Source organism: Manis javanica, chromosome 1 (assembly GCF_040802235.1).
Source record: "Manis javanica isolate MJ-LG chromosome 1, MJ_LKY, whole genome shotgun sequence".
NCBI lineage: Eukaryota > Metazoa > Chordata > Mammalia > Pholidota > Manidae > Manis > Manis javanica.
This window is the reverse complement of record NC_133156.1, coordinates 6,064,381-6,082,528: the sequence shown is the minus strand read 5'-3', so window position 1 is coordinate 6,082,528 and position 18,148 is coordinate 6,064,381. Positions and strand designations below refer to the sequence as shown.

The window sequence follows — 18,148 nt, the reverse complement described above, 5'->3', positions numbered from 1 at the left end:
CCATCCATCCCAGCTCAGATGCTATCACATGGAGCAAGGAAGAGTTTGTGGGAGAAATAAAGTTGTTTGTTGCCCCTAATAATGTCATTCCTATAGCCTAGGAATGTGTCTTCCCAACTTCTCTTTATTAATCCATTGTGGCTGTCTCATCCTTGGTTCATTTACAGCGTTTTTCCAGATTCAATCACTGCTAGAGGTTTAGTTTTCTCTGATCTTTCCATCTATCCTTGCCCCTCAAGTTGATGATTTAAATCCCCCATTCACAGTTTATCACTGGAGATTGGTTACCAGCTGGAAGTCTATTACCTTTATTTTTAACCACTCTTAGAGTGAATTATGGAGGGGCCAAGTGCTTTAAAAAGTGTTTGGCAGCTGTGCCCCTTTTACCTCAGATATTTATTTGATTTAAAATCCCAAGTTTTTCAGGTTAATATGTTTCAGTTGCTCTTCTGGATTTTTCAGAGCAGAAGGTTTAAAAAACAAAAAACAAAAAACTGACTTTAATATATGGAGTGGAGCTGCAAACCACTCACCAAGCCATCCATGTACCTCTCCCAGCAGGGCAGAGTCTGTCTGGCCTGGAGCCCTGGAGCTCTGGATCCCTCCCATGGTTTCAGGTTGGCTGCAGAGGGTTCAGCTCCAGCACGGACCAGAAAGGGGCTCCGGAGGCACCCCTTGCCGTGACCGAGCTTGATAAACCTCTTTCCTGAGATAGTCATTGCCAGTAAAGCAAGGCAGGCTGCCCCTCAGTGAGCCTCTAGGCGGTCACATAACACTAATATAGGCAAGCGAACTGAATCCGTAGAGAAACCAGAATAACAGTCATCATAGAAATCCACTTATAAAGTGAGTGGGCAGAATGCACATCTGCACAGAAGGAAAGGGAGCCTATTTGCTGGTCAGCGAACAAAGACAGCAAGAAGGCAGTAGAGAAATGCAAGGAAATACTTAGGTGGCTATAGTAGTAAGTTCTAGAGGGAGAGGGACAGGACTAAAAAGGGGCAGTGGCATTGAGAGTTGAAAGAACAATGGATGGAAAAATTCATGCTCTTACAGGGAATCTCTGGATGTGGAGGTGAATTACATAGAGTGAAAAGGAAGAAGGCTCAGAGATGTCTTAGGCTCATGACTTGGAAAACTGGGTAAATGGTGGTACCATCAAGTAAGAGAGGAAACAGGAGGAGGAGCACGTAGAAAAGGACCTAGAATCAGTTCAGTTTGGGGATATGTTGGATTTATAGTAGCTACAGGTTTTCAAGGCAGATATCACCCCCCAGGCCTCACACCGCAGGTCCCTCACTGCAGACTGCACACTGCAGGCCTCTTGATCTGACTGCACGCACCTCAATGCAGGCCTCCCACTCTCACCACAGGCCCCTTCCTGCAGACCTCACACCACAGGCCCCTGACTGCAGACTTCACACCGCAGGGCCCTCACTAAAGAACTCAGATGTCAGGCGCTTTTTTCTCATCGCAGGCACCTCTGTATAGACCTCACACCACTGCTCCTCATTGTCACCACAGGCCCCTCCCTGCAGACCTCAGAACTCAGGCCCTTCATTCTCACCACAGGCTCCTCTCTACACCTCACACTGCAGGCCCTGCACTGCAGACCTCACACCGCAGGCCCCTCAATGAAGGCTCATCAATATCACCGCAGTCCATTGACTACAGACATCACACCATAGGTTCCTCACTGTCACTGCAGGCCCCTCACTACAGACCTCACACCACAGGCCTCTCACACTCAGCACAGGCCCCTCACTGCAGGCGCATCACCCTCACCACAGACCCCTCAGTATAGACTTGACACCGCAGGCCCCTCACCCTCACTGCAGACCTCACCCCTCAGGCCCCTCACTATGTATCTTACACCGCAGGACCCTCGCACTTACCATGGGCACCTAACTGCAGGCCCCTCACTATGGGCCCATCACACTCACCACCGGCCCCTCACTATGGGCCTGTCACTCTCACCGCAGGCCTCTCCCTGAAGGCCCTCACTCGCCCCACAGGCCCTTCGTTCTCACAGGGGGATTGCCGGTGGTTCCCAGTGCTGGATTTAAAGCATGCGTTCTTTTGCATTCTTTTGAAGGAGAAGGACCAGCTGTTGCTTGCCTCTGAACAGCAAGATCATGACACTAAAGTTACTGCTCAGCACTGTTGGACTGGACTGCCCCAGGGTTTACGAGCTCTCCCATTTAGTTCAGTGAAATCTTCACAAAAGACGTGAGAATTTCACTGTTAAATGGGGGCATTCTTTTGCAATATGTGGATGATCTGCTCCTAGCAAGCCCCGATGTTGAACATTGTTTGGCTAATGCTATTTTAGTTTAAAATCATTTGGCCACGTGTGGGAAGGCATCACTCCATGAGGCTCAAATTTGTAAACAGCAAGTGACTTACTTCGGTTTCCAATTGAGTCAAGGGATCTGGAACCTTATGACAGACTGGAAATAAGTCATATTAAATCTTAGAGTCTCTGGAAATACATAGAATCTAAGGGGATTCCTTGGAATGGCCAGTTTTTGTCATATCTGCATCCCTAATTTTGGACTTGCTTTTTTTAAAAATTTTTTGTTAAGGTATGATTGATATACACTCTTATGAAGGTTTCACATGAAAAAACAATATGGTTACTAATTTACCCATATTATCAAGTCCCCACCCATACCCCAATGCAGTCACTGTCCATCAGTGCAGCAAGTTGCCAGAGATCCACTATGTCCCTTCTCTGTGCTACACTGTTCTCCCCGTGATCCCCCACACTATGTGTACTAAACACAATACCCCTTAGTCCCCTTCTCCCTCCCTCCCCACCCACCCTCCAACACCCCTCCCCTTTGGTAACCACTAGTCCCTTCTTTGAGTCTGCTGCCATTTTGTTCCTTCAGTTTTGCTTCATTGTTATACTCCACAAATGAGGAAAATCATTTGGCATTTGTCTTTCTACGACTGCCTTATTTCACTTAGCATAATGGCCTCCAGCTCCATCCATGTTGTTGCAAATGGTAGGATTTGCTTCTTTCTTATGGCTGAATAGTATTCCCTTGTGTATATGTACCACATCTTCTTTATCCATTCATCTACAGATGGACACTTAGGTTGCTTCCATATCTTGGCTATTGTAAAAAGTGCTGCAGTGAACATAGGGGTGCATATGTCTTTTTGAGTCTGAGAACGTGTATTCTTTGGTTATATTCCAAGGACTGGGATTCTGGGGTCAAATGGTATTTATTTTGAGTTTTTTGAGGAACCTCCACATTGCTTTCCACAATGGTTGAACTAACTTACATTCCCACCAGCAGTGTAGGAAGGTTCCCCTTTCTCCGCATCCTCGCCAGCATTTGTTGTTCTTAGTCTTTTCGATGCTGGCCATCCTTACTGGTGTGAGGTGATATCTCATTGTGGTTCTAATTTGCATTTCCCTTATGATTAGTGGTGTGGAGCATCTTTTCATGTGTCTGTTGGCCATCCGAATTTCTTCTTTGGAGAACGGTCTCTTCATATCCTCTGCCCATTTGTTAATCAGGTTATTTGCTTTTTGGGTGTTGAGGTCTATAAGTTCTTTATATATTTTGGATGTTCACCCCTTGTCAGATACGTCATTTACAAATATATTCTCCCATACTGTAGGATGCCTTTTGTTTTGTTGATGATGTCCTTTGCTGTACAAAAACTTTTTAGTTTGATGTAGTCCCATGAGTTCATTTTTGCTTTTGTTTCCCTTTCTCAAGGAGATGGGTTCAGGAAGAAGTTGCTCATGCTTATATTCAGGAGATGTTTGCCTATGTTGTCTTCTAAGAGTTTTATGGTTTCATGACTTATATTCAAGTCTTTAATCCATTTTGAGTTTGCTTTTGTGTGTGGGTTTAAACAATAATGCAGTTTCATTCTCTTGCATGTAGCTGTCCAGTTTTGCCAACACCAGCTGTTGAAGAGGCCATCATTTCCCCATTGTATGTCCATGGTTCCTTTAACATATATTAATTGACCATATATGGTTGGGTTTATACCAGGGCTCTCTAGTCTGTTCCATTGGTCTATGGGTCTGTTCTTATGCCAGTACCAAATTGTCTTGATTACTGTGGCTTTGTAGTAGAGCTTGAAGTTGGGGAGCATAATTCCCCCTGCTTTATTCTTCCTTCTCAGGATTGCTTTGGCTGTTTGAGGTCTTTTGTGGTTCCATATGAATTTTAGGACAATTTTCACTAGTTTGTTGGAGAATGCTCTTGGTATTTTGATAGGAATTGCATTGAATCTTTAGATTGCTTTAGGCAGGATGGCCATTTTGACAATATTAATTCTCCCTATCCATGAGCACGGGATGTGTTTCCATTTATTGGTATCTTCTTTAATTTCTCTCATGAGTGTCTTGTAGTTTTCAGAGTGTAGGTCTTTCACTTCCTTGGTTAGGTTTATTCCTAGGTATTTTATTCTTTTTGATGCAGTTGTGAATGGAATTGTTTCCTGATTTCTCTCTCTGCCAGTTCATTGTTAGTGTATAGGAATGCCGCAGATTTCTGTGTATTAATTTTGGATCCTGCAACTTTGCTGAATTCAGATATTAGTTCTAGTAGTTTTGTAGTGGATTCTTTAGGGTTTTTTATGTACAATATGCCATCTGCAAATAGTGACAGTTTGACTGCTTTTACCAGTCTGGATGCCTTTTATTTCTTTGTGTTGTCTGATTGCCGTGGCTAGGACCTCTAGTACTATGTTGAATCGAAGTGGGAAGGGTGGGCATCCTTGTCTTGTTCCTGATCTTAAAGGAAAAGCTTTCAGCTTCTCACTGTTAAGTATGATGTTAGCTGTGGGTTTATCATATATGGCCTTTATTATGTTGAGGTACTTGCCCTCTACACCCATTTTATTGAGGGTTTTTGTCATGAATGGATATTGAATATTGTCAAATGCTTTTTCAGCATCTATGGAGATGATTATGTGGTTTTTATACTTCTTTTTGTTGATGTGGTAGATGATGTTGATGGATTTTCAAATGTTGTACCATCCTTGCATCCCCAGCATAAATCCTATTTGATCATGATGGACGATCTTTTTGATGTATTTTTTAATTTGGTTTGCTAATGTTTTGTTGAGTATTTTTGCATCTATGTTCATCAGGGATATTGGTCTGTAATTTTCTTTTTCTGTGGTCTCTTTGACAGGTTTTGGTATTAGAGTGATGCTAGCCTCATAGAATGAGTTTGGAAGTATTCCTTCCTCTCCTATTTTTTGGAAAACTTTAAGGAGAATGGGTATTAGGTCTTCACTAAATGTTTGATAAAATTCAGCGGTGAAGCCATTTGGTCCAGGAGTTTTGTTCTTAGGTAGGTTTTTGATTACCTGTTCAATTTCATTGCTCATAATTAGTCTGTTCAGATTTTCTGTTTCTTCCTGGGTCAGCCTTGGAAGGTTGTATTTTTCTAGAAAGTTGTCCATTTCTTCTAGGTTATCCAGTTTGTTAGCATATAATTTTTCATAGTATTCTCTAACAATTCTTTGTATTTCTGTGGTGTCCGTAGTGATTTTTCCATTCTCATTTCTGATTCTGTTTATGTGAGTAGACTCTTTTTTTCTTGATAAGCCTGGCTAGGAGTTTATCTATTTTCTTTATTTTCTCAAAGAACCAGCTCTTGCTTTCATTGATTCTTTCTATTGTTTTATTCTTCTCAATTTGATGTATTTCTGCTCTAATCTTTATTATGTCCCTCCTTCTGCTGACTTTGGGCCTCATTTGCTTTTCTTTTTCTAGTTTCATTAATTGTGAGTTTAGACTGCTTATATGGGATAGTTCTTCTTTTTTGAGGTAGGCCTGTATTGCAATATAGTTTCCTCTTAGCACATCCTTGGCTGCATCCCATAGATTTTTGTGGTGTTGAATGATTGTTGTCATTTGTCTCCATATATTGCTTGATCTCTGTTTTTAATTGGTTATTGATCCACTGGTTATTTAGGAGCATGTTGTGAAGCCTCCATATGTTTGTGGGATTTTTCATTTTCTTTGCGTAATTTATTTCTAGTTTCATACCTTTGTGATCTGAGAAACTGGTTGGTACAATTTCAATATTTTTGAATTTACTGAGGCTCTTTTTGTGGCCTAGTATATGATCTATTCTTGAATATGTTCCATGTGCACTTGAGAAGAATGTGTATTCTGTTGCTTTTGGGTGTAGAGTTCTGTAGTTGTCTGTTAGGTCCATCTATTCTATTGTGTTGTTCAGTGCCTCTGTCTCCTTACTTATATTCTGTCTGGTTGATCTGTCCTTCAGAGTGAGTGGAGTGTTGAAGTCTTCTAAGATGAATGCATTGCATTCTATTTTGCCTTTTTAATTCTGTTAGTATTTGTTTCACATATGTGGGAGCTCCTGTGTTGGAAGCATAGATATTTATAATGGTTATATCTTCTTGTTGGATTGCCCTCTTTATCATTACGTAATGTCCTTCTTTATCTCTTATTACTTTCTTTGTTTTGAAGTCTATTTTATCTGATACAAGTACTGTAGCTCCTGCTTTTTTCTCTCTGTTAGTTGCATGAAGTATCTTTTTCCATCCCTTCACTTTTAGTCTGTACATGTCTTTGGGTTTAAAGTGAGTGTTTCTCTCACTGCCTCTGTCTTTTGATTGGTGCATTCAGTCCATTTACATTTAGGATGATTATCAGTAGGTATGTACTTATTGCCATTGCAGGCTTTAGATTTGTAGTTATCAAAGGTTCAAGGTTAATTTCCTTACTATCTAAGAGTCTACCTTAACTCACTTAATATGCTGTTATAAACACAGTCTAAAGGCTCTTTTCTTTTTCTACTCCTTTCTCTTCCTCCTCCATTCTTTATATATATTAGTTATCATATTCTGTATTCTTTGTCTATCCCTTGATTGACTTTGGGGATAATTAATTTAATTTTATGTTTGCTTAGTAATTAGCTGTTCTACTTTATTTACTGTAGTTTTATTACCTCTGATGATAGCTAATAAACCTTAGGAACACTTCCATCTATAGAAGTCCGTGTAAAATACACTGTAGAGATGGTTTGTGGGAGGTAAATGCTCTGAGCTTTTGCTTTCTGGAAATTGTTTAATGCCTTCTTCAAATTTAAATGATAATCTTGCCAGATAAAGTAATCTTGGTTCCAGGGCCTTCTGCTTCCTTGCATTAAATACATCATGCCACTCCCTTCTGGCCTGTAAGGTTTCTGCTGAGAAGTCTGATATTAGCCTGATGGGCTTTCCTTTGTATGTGATCTTATTTTGCTCTCTGGCTACTTTTAATAGTCTGTCTTTATCCTTCATCTTTGCCAATTTTATTACTATATGTCTTGGTGCTGTCTTCCGTGGGCCCCTTGTGTTGGGAGATCTGTGCATCTCCATGGCCTGAGAGACTATCTCCTTTCCCAGATTGGGGAAGTTTTCAGCGACTACCTCCTCAAAGACACTTTCTATCCCTTTCTCTCTCTTCTTCTTCTACTGGTATCCCTATAATGCAAATATTGTTCTGTTTGGATTGGTCACACAGTTCTCTCAATATTCTTTCATTCTTAGAGATTCTTTTTTCTCTCTGTGCCTCAGCTTCTTTGTATTCCTCTTCTCTAGTTTCTATTTCATTTATTGTCTCCTCCACCGTATGCAACCTGCTTTTAATACCCTCAATCATGCTCTTCGACAATTGGATGTCCGACCAGAATTAATTGCTGAGTTCTTAAATATCTTTCCTCCGTTCGCATGTTGATGATTTTTATTTTGAACTCCCTTTCAGAAGAGTCATAAGGTCTATGTTATTTAAATCTTTCTCAGGGGTTATATTAATTTTACTCTGAACCAGGTTCCTTTGGCGTTTTTATATTTGTATGTGGAGCCCTCTAGTGTCCAAAAGCTCTACTCTGGAGCTGCTCAGCCCCTGAATCAATGTCGGGGGTCGCAGGGGAGGGGTATTGGTGCCTGGGGTGAGGAAAGAGCTGTTTCCTGCTTCCCAGCTGCTGTGCCTGTCTCCACTGCCTGAACCAGTGGGCCAGGCACACAGGTATAAGCTTTTGTCCAAGAGCAGCCGGATACGGATTCCTGCTTTCCACAAGCGACTGTAGTCTCAGTTTCTCCAGGAATTCTGCCTGTATTAGCTTTCCAACCCCGTAATCACGCGAGTATCATGAAAACAGCATGAAATGTAGGTCTGTGCTCCCAGAGCAGATCTCCGGAGCTAGGTATTCAGCAGTCCCAGGCCTTCCATTCCCTCCCTGCTCCATTTCTCTTCCTTCCGCTAGTGAGCTGGGGTGGGGGAAGGGCTCAGGTCCCATGGAGCCACAGCTCTGGTATGTTACCCTGTTCCGTGAGGACTGCTCTTCTCTCCAGGTGTGTGCAGTCTGGCGCCGTCCTCTTTCCTGTTGCTCTCTCAGGATTAGTTGCACCAACTATGTTTTCTAATTTAGTACGGTTTTAGGAGGAAGCCTCTGTTTCTCCTCTCACGCTGCCATCTTTAATCCACTCTGGACTTGCTTTAAAACCTGTATATGAAACTTTAAACAGCTCAAATGTGGAGGCTCTGATTTGGTCAACAGAAAGTCAAAAGACATTCAAAACTCCTCAACCAAACCTAATGACAGCCCCTGCTTTGGGTCTACCTGACCTTAAAAACGAATTTAAACTCTCTGTGCATGAGAAACGGTGAATTGGATGAGCAGTGCTGATACCAGTGCTGGGCGATGTACCACGATTGGTAGCATATCTGTCCAAACACATGGACACACTGTGAGGGGATGGCCTCACTGTCCAAGAGCAGTCGCTACCCCTGTGACTTACTGCAGGGGGCAAAATAGCTCACTTTGGGTCAGCATAGTGTCGCCGTGCTCCACATCAGGTCCTGACCTTGAACAAGGAGGAGGCTACTGGCTGACAGTAGGGCAGCTGGGGAAATAGCAGGCCATCTTTCTTGACAACCCCAAGGAGAAGTTGAACACTGTGTCTACTCTAAACCCTGCCAGTCTATTGCCTGCCCAAGGAAAGTAACCATATGGCCTGACTGTTTGGACATTTTAGAGACTGTCAACTGGCCCTTGCCGAAACGAAATTCGGACCTGTTTACCGATGGAAGCAGCATCCTGGAAAATGGACACCAAAAGGTTGGAGAGGTGGTGGTCACAGCAGAGCAGGAGACAGAGTCAGCGGTGCTGCCATCTAGAGCCTCAGCTCAGAAGACAGAGCAGACCGCCCTGACTGGAGCCCTCCAGTTGTCTAGTGGATTGAATTTATGTAGACTCTATGTATGTGTTCATGATGGTGCATACCCGAGGGAGCAATGTAGGAAGAAAGTTGTTAACAGTAGGAAGTAAGAACAAAAACTATGCACCTGAAATACTCGCCTTGTTGCAGGCAGTGGCTGAGGCTGAGCAGGTGGCCATCATGCACTGTCCAGGGCACCTACAACTGGGGAGCTCTGTGGCCTGAGGAGACTAGGCAGCATTTAAAGCTGCACAGGCAGAAGCCAAAGGGGACTCCTTTTAAGGAGCCCTGCTACCTTAGTGAGGTTTGGACAGATTCAAACCTCATACAGAACAAGAGTGGGGTTTTGATCAGTGGGATGAAAATTCTACATGGACGTTGAACTCCCAAGGACTACCATTGCTGCCAGAAGCCTTTGTCACACCCATAATGAGACAGTCACAGAACAGTGTTCATTATGGGTGAGATGCCCTGATGGACTTAGTAACCCCATGTATGAGAGGGCCTTACTTTTAAAAGACTGTGCAACAACTTACTCAAAATTGACAGTTATGTGTCCACAATAACCCTAATGTTGAGAGACCCCCATTGGAAAAGGGGGTACAACATATGGGACATGGTCCTTTGGAAGACTGGCAAATGGACTTCACCCAGATGCTGAAGACTACCGGGAGCTTCAGACCTGCTAGTGTTGGTCGATACATTTTCAGGCTGGGTTGAAGCTTCTCCTGCAAGAATGGAGAAAGCCGCTGAGGTGGTGCAAGCCCTCCTCAAGGAAGTAAACCCCAGGTATGGGCTCCCAGATTCTGGCTTCAACCACCCATCAGACTGACTGTTAGATATGCCTCCCAAGAGCCAGTTCTGCAGTGGGGTGCAGTGATCCTTTAGAGCATCTGGTATGAGTTTCTCTGCAGCTCCTGAAGGCACTGGTGTTCTCATGTTTTGCATGTACCCTCATGTCTTAAGTGGAAATAGCTAATTCCCCAGGGAACACATGAGTAATTTATCTTGTTTCACTGCACCTTTGATTACAGAACTTGCCCCAGTCTGTTTTAAGGGAGAATGGGTATTTCTGCTCCTAAAGCTTCCCACCTGGATCTACCTGAGCTTAGAAGTCTGTTTATGGGTTCTCAAAACAGTGTCCCATTTCCGGTCCCCAAATCATATCACATTCATGACCTGGTGTCTTCCTAAGTTCTGCGAATTCACTGGCTGGCACCTTGGGGCAACGGCATCATCTTTGATAACAACTGGTGCGTGCCTTCCATTTTAAAAGCCCTGATCTTCTCCCTGATTCAGCAGAAAGTACCAGAAGAACTTGGCCATCCACATTCCCAGGAAAATGTAAGGTGAAATTAACAGGGATAACAGAGGAAAACTGAATGAAATCTCTGGGTTCAGAATTTAATAGTAACTTGAAAAGGAGCTCAAGAAGCCCCCAGAAACTTTGTGACCACTAAGAGGGGTCGGGTTCTCTTTGTTCTCCCTGTTTGCTATGTCTCGGGGTCAGAGGCATTGCAGAAAGTTGTATTGGCAGAACCCAAGCCATCCTGCCCCAGGGCACTGAGGAGGAGCCACTGAGAAACAAAAAGCAGTTGAACTGGTACAAGAAAATCTGCTTTGATCTCCTCCAGTGGCTGCCTTGTGTGTCTATGAACACCACAGCCTCTCTCCCACGATGCCCTGTTAGATGCCGTACGTACTTGTGCTGCAGGAGGACAGTGGTTCTTAAGGCACAAGCCTGCCACTCTGTCATTTGCTGGCAAATTAATTCCTTTCCTTTTCTCAAATCCTTGCCATTGTGATTTGTGAATTGACTTTGGTGACAAGGACCAGTTTTCAGTAACACTGAGAAGGTCTGAGAGGGTCCCTGTGAGGGTGTCTGGTTCTGTGAGGATCTCTTTAAGGGTCATTCAGTGTGTGGGAGGGTCTGTGAGGCTCTCTGTGGGGGTCTCCATTGCAGACCTTAGCACGGTCATGGCAGAAGGGCACAGGGGCTTGTCTGCCCTGTTTCCTGCTGTCCCTTCAGCCCCCGTGTGTGGCACTTATACTGCAAGGGTGTCAGTCCCCTATGCTCCCATTCCCAGGACTCACCTCTAGGGGCCTGTGAGAGGACGCAGCTGTCCTGTGCCTTGGGGTCCCTGCTGTGCCTCTCACCTGACCCGAGGTGGGTCTCTCTCTCCCTGGGGTCCCAGTCCCACAGGCCCTGGCTGGGCTCTCATGGGGGGCCCCTGGAGGAGCCAGGGAGCTGCACGCAGAGGCAGGACCCAGCTCCAGGGAACAGTGCAGCACCAGCATCTGCACCCATTTGACTCCTCCGCCCCGGCCCACATGCGGGTCGGGGGGTCTTGACAGGCATGGGGCAGGGTCGTTCCATGGTCCCTGCAGCTGGCCCACTGCACATCTGCATGTAGCTCAAAGTTGGCATCACTCCAGCTTTCCCATGGGGACTGCAGTGGAGGGGTGTAGGCTGGAGCACAGCACACAGGGGCCATCCTGGACTGCACCCTCATTCTGAGCAGGTCACTTTCAGCCTGTTGTGTGACAGACCCTGTGTGATGGCCTCTTCCCCCTCCAGGCCCTGGGCTGGGCAGTGCTGGAAGCCATGTGAGCATTACTGTGGGACCCCAGGCCCATCCCTCGCCCTTTAATGTCCCCTGGAAGCCTTCCTTGAGCCACATGTGGAAGTAAGATCAGAGACCTTGAGTCAGTCCTGAGGTCCCCAGCCCTGTTCTGGTTTATTTAATATATCTTGGGAAAGTCAAGCTTCCCCACCTGTGGGAGCCCGGCCCTCTGTCAAAGGTCCACGTGGCAGCTCTTGGGCTTCATGGGCTGGTGTGTGTGGAGACCCCGGGTGGGCCACCATGCAGGAGCCATGGGCCCCCAGCTGCTTCTCCCCTCTGGGGATGGTGGTGGGTCTCCAGAGGTCCTCGGTCCCTGCACGTTTTGGGGTTGCACTGTGCTATTTTGCCACCTTCTTCCCCTCTCCCCCCTAGGTTCAGGGTCCACCTTCAGATGGTGAGTGCGCACAAGCCACAGCCTTGATCCCTGATTCCCCAGAAGGAAGGTGTGGACCGGCCCTCAGCGCCTCTGTGCACCCCGCCCACACACCCTCAGCACTAAGAGTGCATCTTCTTTCTGCTGCTTCTGAGTGGGAGAAAGGTGGAGTGAGGGGGACGCTGAGCTACAGGGACCCCGGCCCACCACAACCCCGGCTTCATCAGAACAGAAGGGGCTGCTGGGGTAGGCATCACCTAGTCCCCACCAAGAACTCTGGATGGGGAAGGTTTCCTCCACCTCTGCTCTCAGGCAACCACTTCCCAGGACACTGATGGGAACTTGTCAGACACTTTCTGGAGCCAGAGGGGAATTTCAGCTTCTGTAAACTTCTCTCTCACAGCTGCGCAAGTTCAAGGTACAGAGCAAGCAGTGGGGCTGGCCGAGCCAGATCATGGGGTTGGGGGGCACCTTACAGGTTTTCCTTATCTTGACAAGTCCAGGATGCTTTTGTTTGTTTTGTAATGAGGCTCTCATGGAAACCTAAGGTGCACCGAGGGCAAGGGGTGCGGGTGGGCATGCCACACCACAGGCATCCTCAACCTCCCTTTCCATCTCTCAGGAAGCCATGGTGGGTATGTGGGAAGAGCAGACCCTGACTCCTTTCCTTCCCCCAGCAGGACACAGACAGAAGCCACCACCTCTCATGAGAAAAAAGCATGTATTTTGGGAAACGATGGAAGTTGAGGTAGGAAGAATCCATCAGCAACTAGAGGATGTACTGACATGAGAAAAAACAGTTTCTCTTTGCACTGTATGGATCTTTTCTGAAGAAAACTTGTCCTACCAGGAAACATGTGTGAATCATGCTCTAGCTGAATAGGTGACACATATTTCTGAATCACTTGCTGCCTCGGGCGGTAGTGGGTACAGGCTGAGGCACCTGCCGCCTTTGGCCCATGCTGGCTGTGCCTGCTGGGCACCCCACCTCGCGGGGTGGGAAGGCCTCATTGCTATCTTGGTCTCTGGCCCCCTTGCTCTTGCCAGGACTGCTGTGGCCCTTTAGGGCGGCTGGGTGATTGCAGGCTTTATCTCCTATCACTCTCCCTTGCTCTTCAAGGAGAAAAGATTGTGATACCATGTTTGCCTGCTGGAGCCTGGAATTTCCCTTTCTGCCAATTTAACTCCAAGCGAGGATGTCCATGTGGAACTGTGGTTTTCTCCTCTAGGATCTGTCCCACAGCTGTCATGATCCCGAGCCTTGGTGGCCCTGCCGTCTGGAACAGATCTGCTAATGCCTTGTCCCTGGCTCTGGATAGTGGCTGATGGAGGCCTGTCTTTTTGCTGGGAAACTCGACTGGAGAGAATCCCCTGCAGGAAGTGCTTTATCAGTTTTGTGACGTGGCTTTCTGGAGGAGCCTGTTCCTCCTTCAGTCCAAGCTGGCAGGACTTGCTTCTTAAGGACTGTGCTGTTTCCTTATAATTATTCTTTAACATCCCATTGTGTTGGGAGGCCCTCAGTTCTGCCAATCCTTTTTCAAGCTGTACTTGGTCAGACCTCCCACAGTCCTTTACATCACCAGCGGGGGCAAACATTTTGCTTTGGCTCTCACCCTGCTCCTCCAGCCTCAAGGACCCCTGGCTGCTCTGACCTGAAGCCCATCTACGCAACATGATGTCGCCTGACACGTGTGAAGCTGACGTGTCCCCACTGGACGTGCTCTGGGAGCTGCACAGAGATCTCTGAAAAGCCGAGCTGTCTGCAGCAAGAAACTCACGGGAGTGGCAGTGCTGAAGGAGCACATGAGCGTCGCTGTCCCGAGGAGGCTCACTGGGGCCACTGTCCTGAGGCTGCTTCCCGGACTCTACCTTCTCGTGGAGCTCAGAGTCACTGTGGTGTACATGGAGGTGTGGCTCTTCCAGATCTTGAATCACGTGCTTTACACCAGGCAGTCTTGGGATTTTACTTGTCTCTGGAGTCCCTGATCTACTCAGATCCACATTGTTAATTTGGGAGTGGGCCGGCACACGGGATTCCAAGATGATTTTCCAAGCAGAGGCCTCCTCAGCCGCCACCGACCCCCCATCCTCTTCAGCACTTGAAGACCCAGAGCTGCCCTCCAGTGATGTCGCCCTGCGGTGGGGGTGTCGCGCGGCCCGGTCTCTGCTCTCCCCCGCTGGCTCAATCCTGGCTGTGGCTGCACCGGGGCTCAGCTCCCGGCTGGCTCTGTGGGCCCTCATGGCCATCTCACTGTGCCACATTCTGCCCACAAACATGCATGTGGAGGTCTGAGCAGGTGGCCCGCTCTCCTGTGTGGTCAGAGGGGCCTCTGAGGACACGTGGCCATCGCCAGGTGGGGTCTCTCCCTGGGCCTTGCTGATTTCCTCACACCTAGGGGAGGGGGCAGGGAGGGGACTCACTGGGCTGGGAACTGACTCTTTCCTTATTGCTGCCTCTCCCAGTGGGGACTGAGGATTTTCCAAGAGCTGGGAAAACGTGGCTTTTGAGTGGGCCCCAGGAACACAGGTAGCTGAGCAGGTACTGGGAGAGCAGAGAAGGAGTGAGGATTGAGGGGTTTTCAACTTAAAGGAGTTTATGACCTTAAGGATCTTGAGGGGTAAGCGCCACCTGCACCTCGCCAGAAGCCTTGTAGCATGTGCTTCCAGATTCTGTTGTATAGGTGGCTTGAAGATGGTGAACCCATGGGAGGTGCTCGTGTCGGGTCCCTGTCCCTTGGAGGGTGCTGGATTCTTCGTGGCTCCCCTGTGAGTGAGTGATTCTGCAGGAAGGTCCAAGGCCTGGTTGACAGCAAACATGGAGGGATGAACACCCCCAGGGGTCTGACACTCACTGTTCTTCCCCAGCTTCCTGCCCGAATGGACACTCAGGATCTTTTCTGGAAACGTCTTGCCCAGGCCCCATGTGGAGGACCTCATCAAGCCTCTTTCTGGTTCTGCAGAGTTAGCTCTTGGAACCTTCACAGGGGAGCTGGCTGAGCCCCCGTACACCTCTCCCTGTTTGTCTGTGGGGTGTTCCCAGAATGAGACCTCTGGTGGGTGGTGGGACAGGTGCTCTTGGTGGGATGTGCACTGTGAGGAGGTCAAGAGGCTCCAGGCTTTGGCATCTGCCTGATGCCTGGAAGGGGCTGGAATGGGAGAGTTTGCACGACCAACGCCTGAGATGACTCGGGTGGGAGGAGCCAGCCAGTGGGCATATGGGGACAAGCTCCATGGGATGGTTCCTAATCGGAGTGCCATTGAGTCAAATTGAGTATGAGTTGGGGTGGAGTTTGGTGGTGGGACAGAGCAGGCTATTGGAGGTTGAGGGCAGGGCTCTGAATCCGTAGGATTTGGTGGGGAAGGGGAAAGAGTAGGTAGGAAAGGCTCTGATGGCTGAGAGTCACTCCGGGATGAGTATGAATGAGTAGAACCTGAGGAAGTTATCACGCCTGGTGAGGTGGTGGAGGCCCGAGGTGGAGAGTGTGTGGCTGGAGGAGCCAAGGAAGCCAAAGGGCACATGGCAGGAGCAGTACTGCCCCCAGGCTCCCCGCACAGCCAGTGGGCTCCCGCAGGCTCTGCTTCGTGCCCCTCACTGGGGTGGTCTTGAAATAAGTTCTGAGAGTCACCCTCGTCAGGGAGCCTCCTCATATGGCTGCAGAAGACAGGAGGCAAGAGCTGCAGCCAGGGCCATGGGAGCCGAGCAGGCCAGGCAGGGCTGGGTGCCTGAAGCCCACGGCCCTCCAGGTCCCCATGCTGACTGCACAGTGTTCCTGCTGTCCCCCAGGTCTGCAGTCACACCTGTCCCCACATCTCCCCCACCAGGTCAGTCCCACGCTGCCTGCAGCCCTGGAGTCCCGTCATAAGGCTCTGGGAGGAAGGAGGACCCTGAGGAGAAGGGAAGATTCTTTACCTTCTCAGAAGAAGTAGCAGGTGCTTCATCTCTTCTAGGTTACAAAGGGATTCTTTGCAAACTGGAAAGCAGAAGACGGGGTCATGGTGGTGAAGGCAGGGACCTAGGGGTCTTATAGGAGACTGAGTGCCACATCCCTTTAGGGGAGACATTGGGGAGATTATAGAGTCTGGAGTCCAAGCCTCAGTGTCTGAGGCCACAGGATCCCTGAGGGCAATGGGAATACTCACAACAGGGAGTGCTTTGTCATTTGCAAAGTGCTTCTACATCCATTACCCCCTGCAGCCCTCACAGCCACCCTGTGGCAGGGACAAGGCAAGGGCCACCTCACAGAGGCACCTGAGGGAATCACCTTGTGCACACAGGTCCCCCCTCCCAATCCGGGCACTTTGGGTCTGCTCCAGCCCACCCCGTCCCTGCCAGGCAACACCCACCTCCTGGCCCTTGCAGCTTTGTTCCAGCACAGACCCTGGGGAGTGTCTGGGTTCTGATCATCTACCCAAGATCCCCCTGAGACAAGGACCATGGGTTTAGATAGAGTAGGGTGAGGGCCTCTGGAAAAAAAACGCTACCAAAACTTCACCAATTAAGTAAAGCCAGAGTCACATTAATTCTCTAAAGTAGAAATATCAAACTAGGAATATAAGCATTCTTCAGTGAGATTAGTTAAAACTAAAAAGCCAGGAGCAACTTGGCCTGGAAGTTTGAATACTCCCCAGATAAAGAAAAGTATCTCAACATAGCCTATAATTTCACTGCATCAATTAAAACATAACATTGTAAGATTTACTGTAGCCTGCTCAAAGGCCCAGCTTATTTTTTAAAATTCTATCTTGAAGGTAAGATCACATTTTCATCAATCAAACAATAACTCAGCCCATCTTGGAAGCAAGGCAGGCAGTCTTAATTGATATGCTCCCAGATCAAAAAGCGGCTATCCTGAGAACAAGTCAGAGCAGGAAATTTCTTGTGTTAAGCTAACTTTAAAGAATAACCCACTGATAAGAAACTTAGTAGCTCTTAAAAAATAAACATTTTGGGACCGTCTGGCAGGTGTGCATCCCCTAGCCCATTGTCTCTCAACCGCCTGTAAATCCCCAGACAGTGCACCACCCTGGACTCTCTTTCTCTGTCCTCTTTATCTCTAAATAAAGGCTCTCACTTGCTCTCCTACTTTGAGTGATCGTGAAGTTCATTCTTGGACTCTGTAAACAAGAACCCCAGCATCACCCCCAGCCCCACCCACTGGCTTCCTCAGGGGCGGCACAGAGCTGGGCCCTGAGGCAGGAGGGAGGGAGGCTGACTCAGGGTGCGCAGGGCCGGCTGGCGGAGAGGCTCACCTTTCAGAACTGCACTTCTTTTTTTACACTTTTTCTTTCCACTTGGCTCCAGGTGGTGCTGAGGGACCAAAAGCATGACAGGCTGGAACCAAGGCTCAGCTCCACAGACAAGCTGCAGAGGCTCGGTGTCTATAAACATGACTTTGTTTGTACATTTACCTAATGGGCCTTGAGGTTTCCTGGCCTTGTACTGATTTCTAAAGGAGATAAAAATATTTTCCCTTTTCCTTCTTTGAAGAATGTAAAGAGGGATTTTCTGTGTGAGACCTGCCCTGGCTCTCTTGCTACAGTATTTCTGTGCTCAAGAAACACACGTATGCTCAGACCCACAGGCCCCTCTAAGCTCCGTCGGGCTGTACTCTGCCTCCCAAGGCCAGCGCCCCACCGCAGCCCCTGCTCAGGGGCACCGTGGGCTTAGCACCACCCTCGGGTCAGCCTGGATGAAGCCTCGCCCTTAGACCCCTGCCCCAGGAAGGCGCAGCTGGGGAACCTGCTCAGGGGCCTGTCCTCCCACAGACATCAAATTCTTAGGCTCTGGGCCGCAGCCACTGGCCACTGGGTTTGGGATTTGGGCCTGGAGCCCTTTGGCCCACCTGGCTCCTGTCTGGGATCTTTGGATAGATCCTCCTGCCGGAACTCCTGGCCGGCCTGGTTTATGCCTAGAAGGAGGATCTGTTCTTTCCTGAGA

General features: G+C 48.0%; 1 protein-coding gene across 1 annotated transcript in view; it reads left to right on the top strand.

Annotated features, from left to right (window-relative positions):
* Nucleotides 1-17,501, top strand: part of LOC140849836 (uncharacterized) — a 98,450-nt gene extending 80,949 nt beyond the window's left edge. Inside the window, exon 3 of the mRNA XM_073238342.1 lies at nt 12,891-17,501. Coding sequence (XP_073094443.1) covers nt 12,891-13,000 — 110 coding nt within the window. The 3' untranslated portion in view covers nt 13,001-17,501. The remainder of the gene's footprint in view (nt 1-12,890) is intronic.
* The last annotated feature ends 647 nt before the right edge of the window (nt 17,502-18,148 follow it).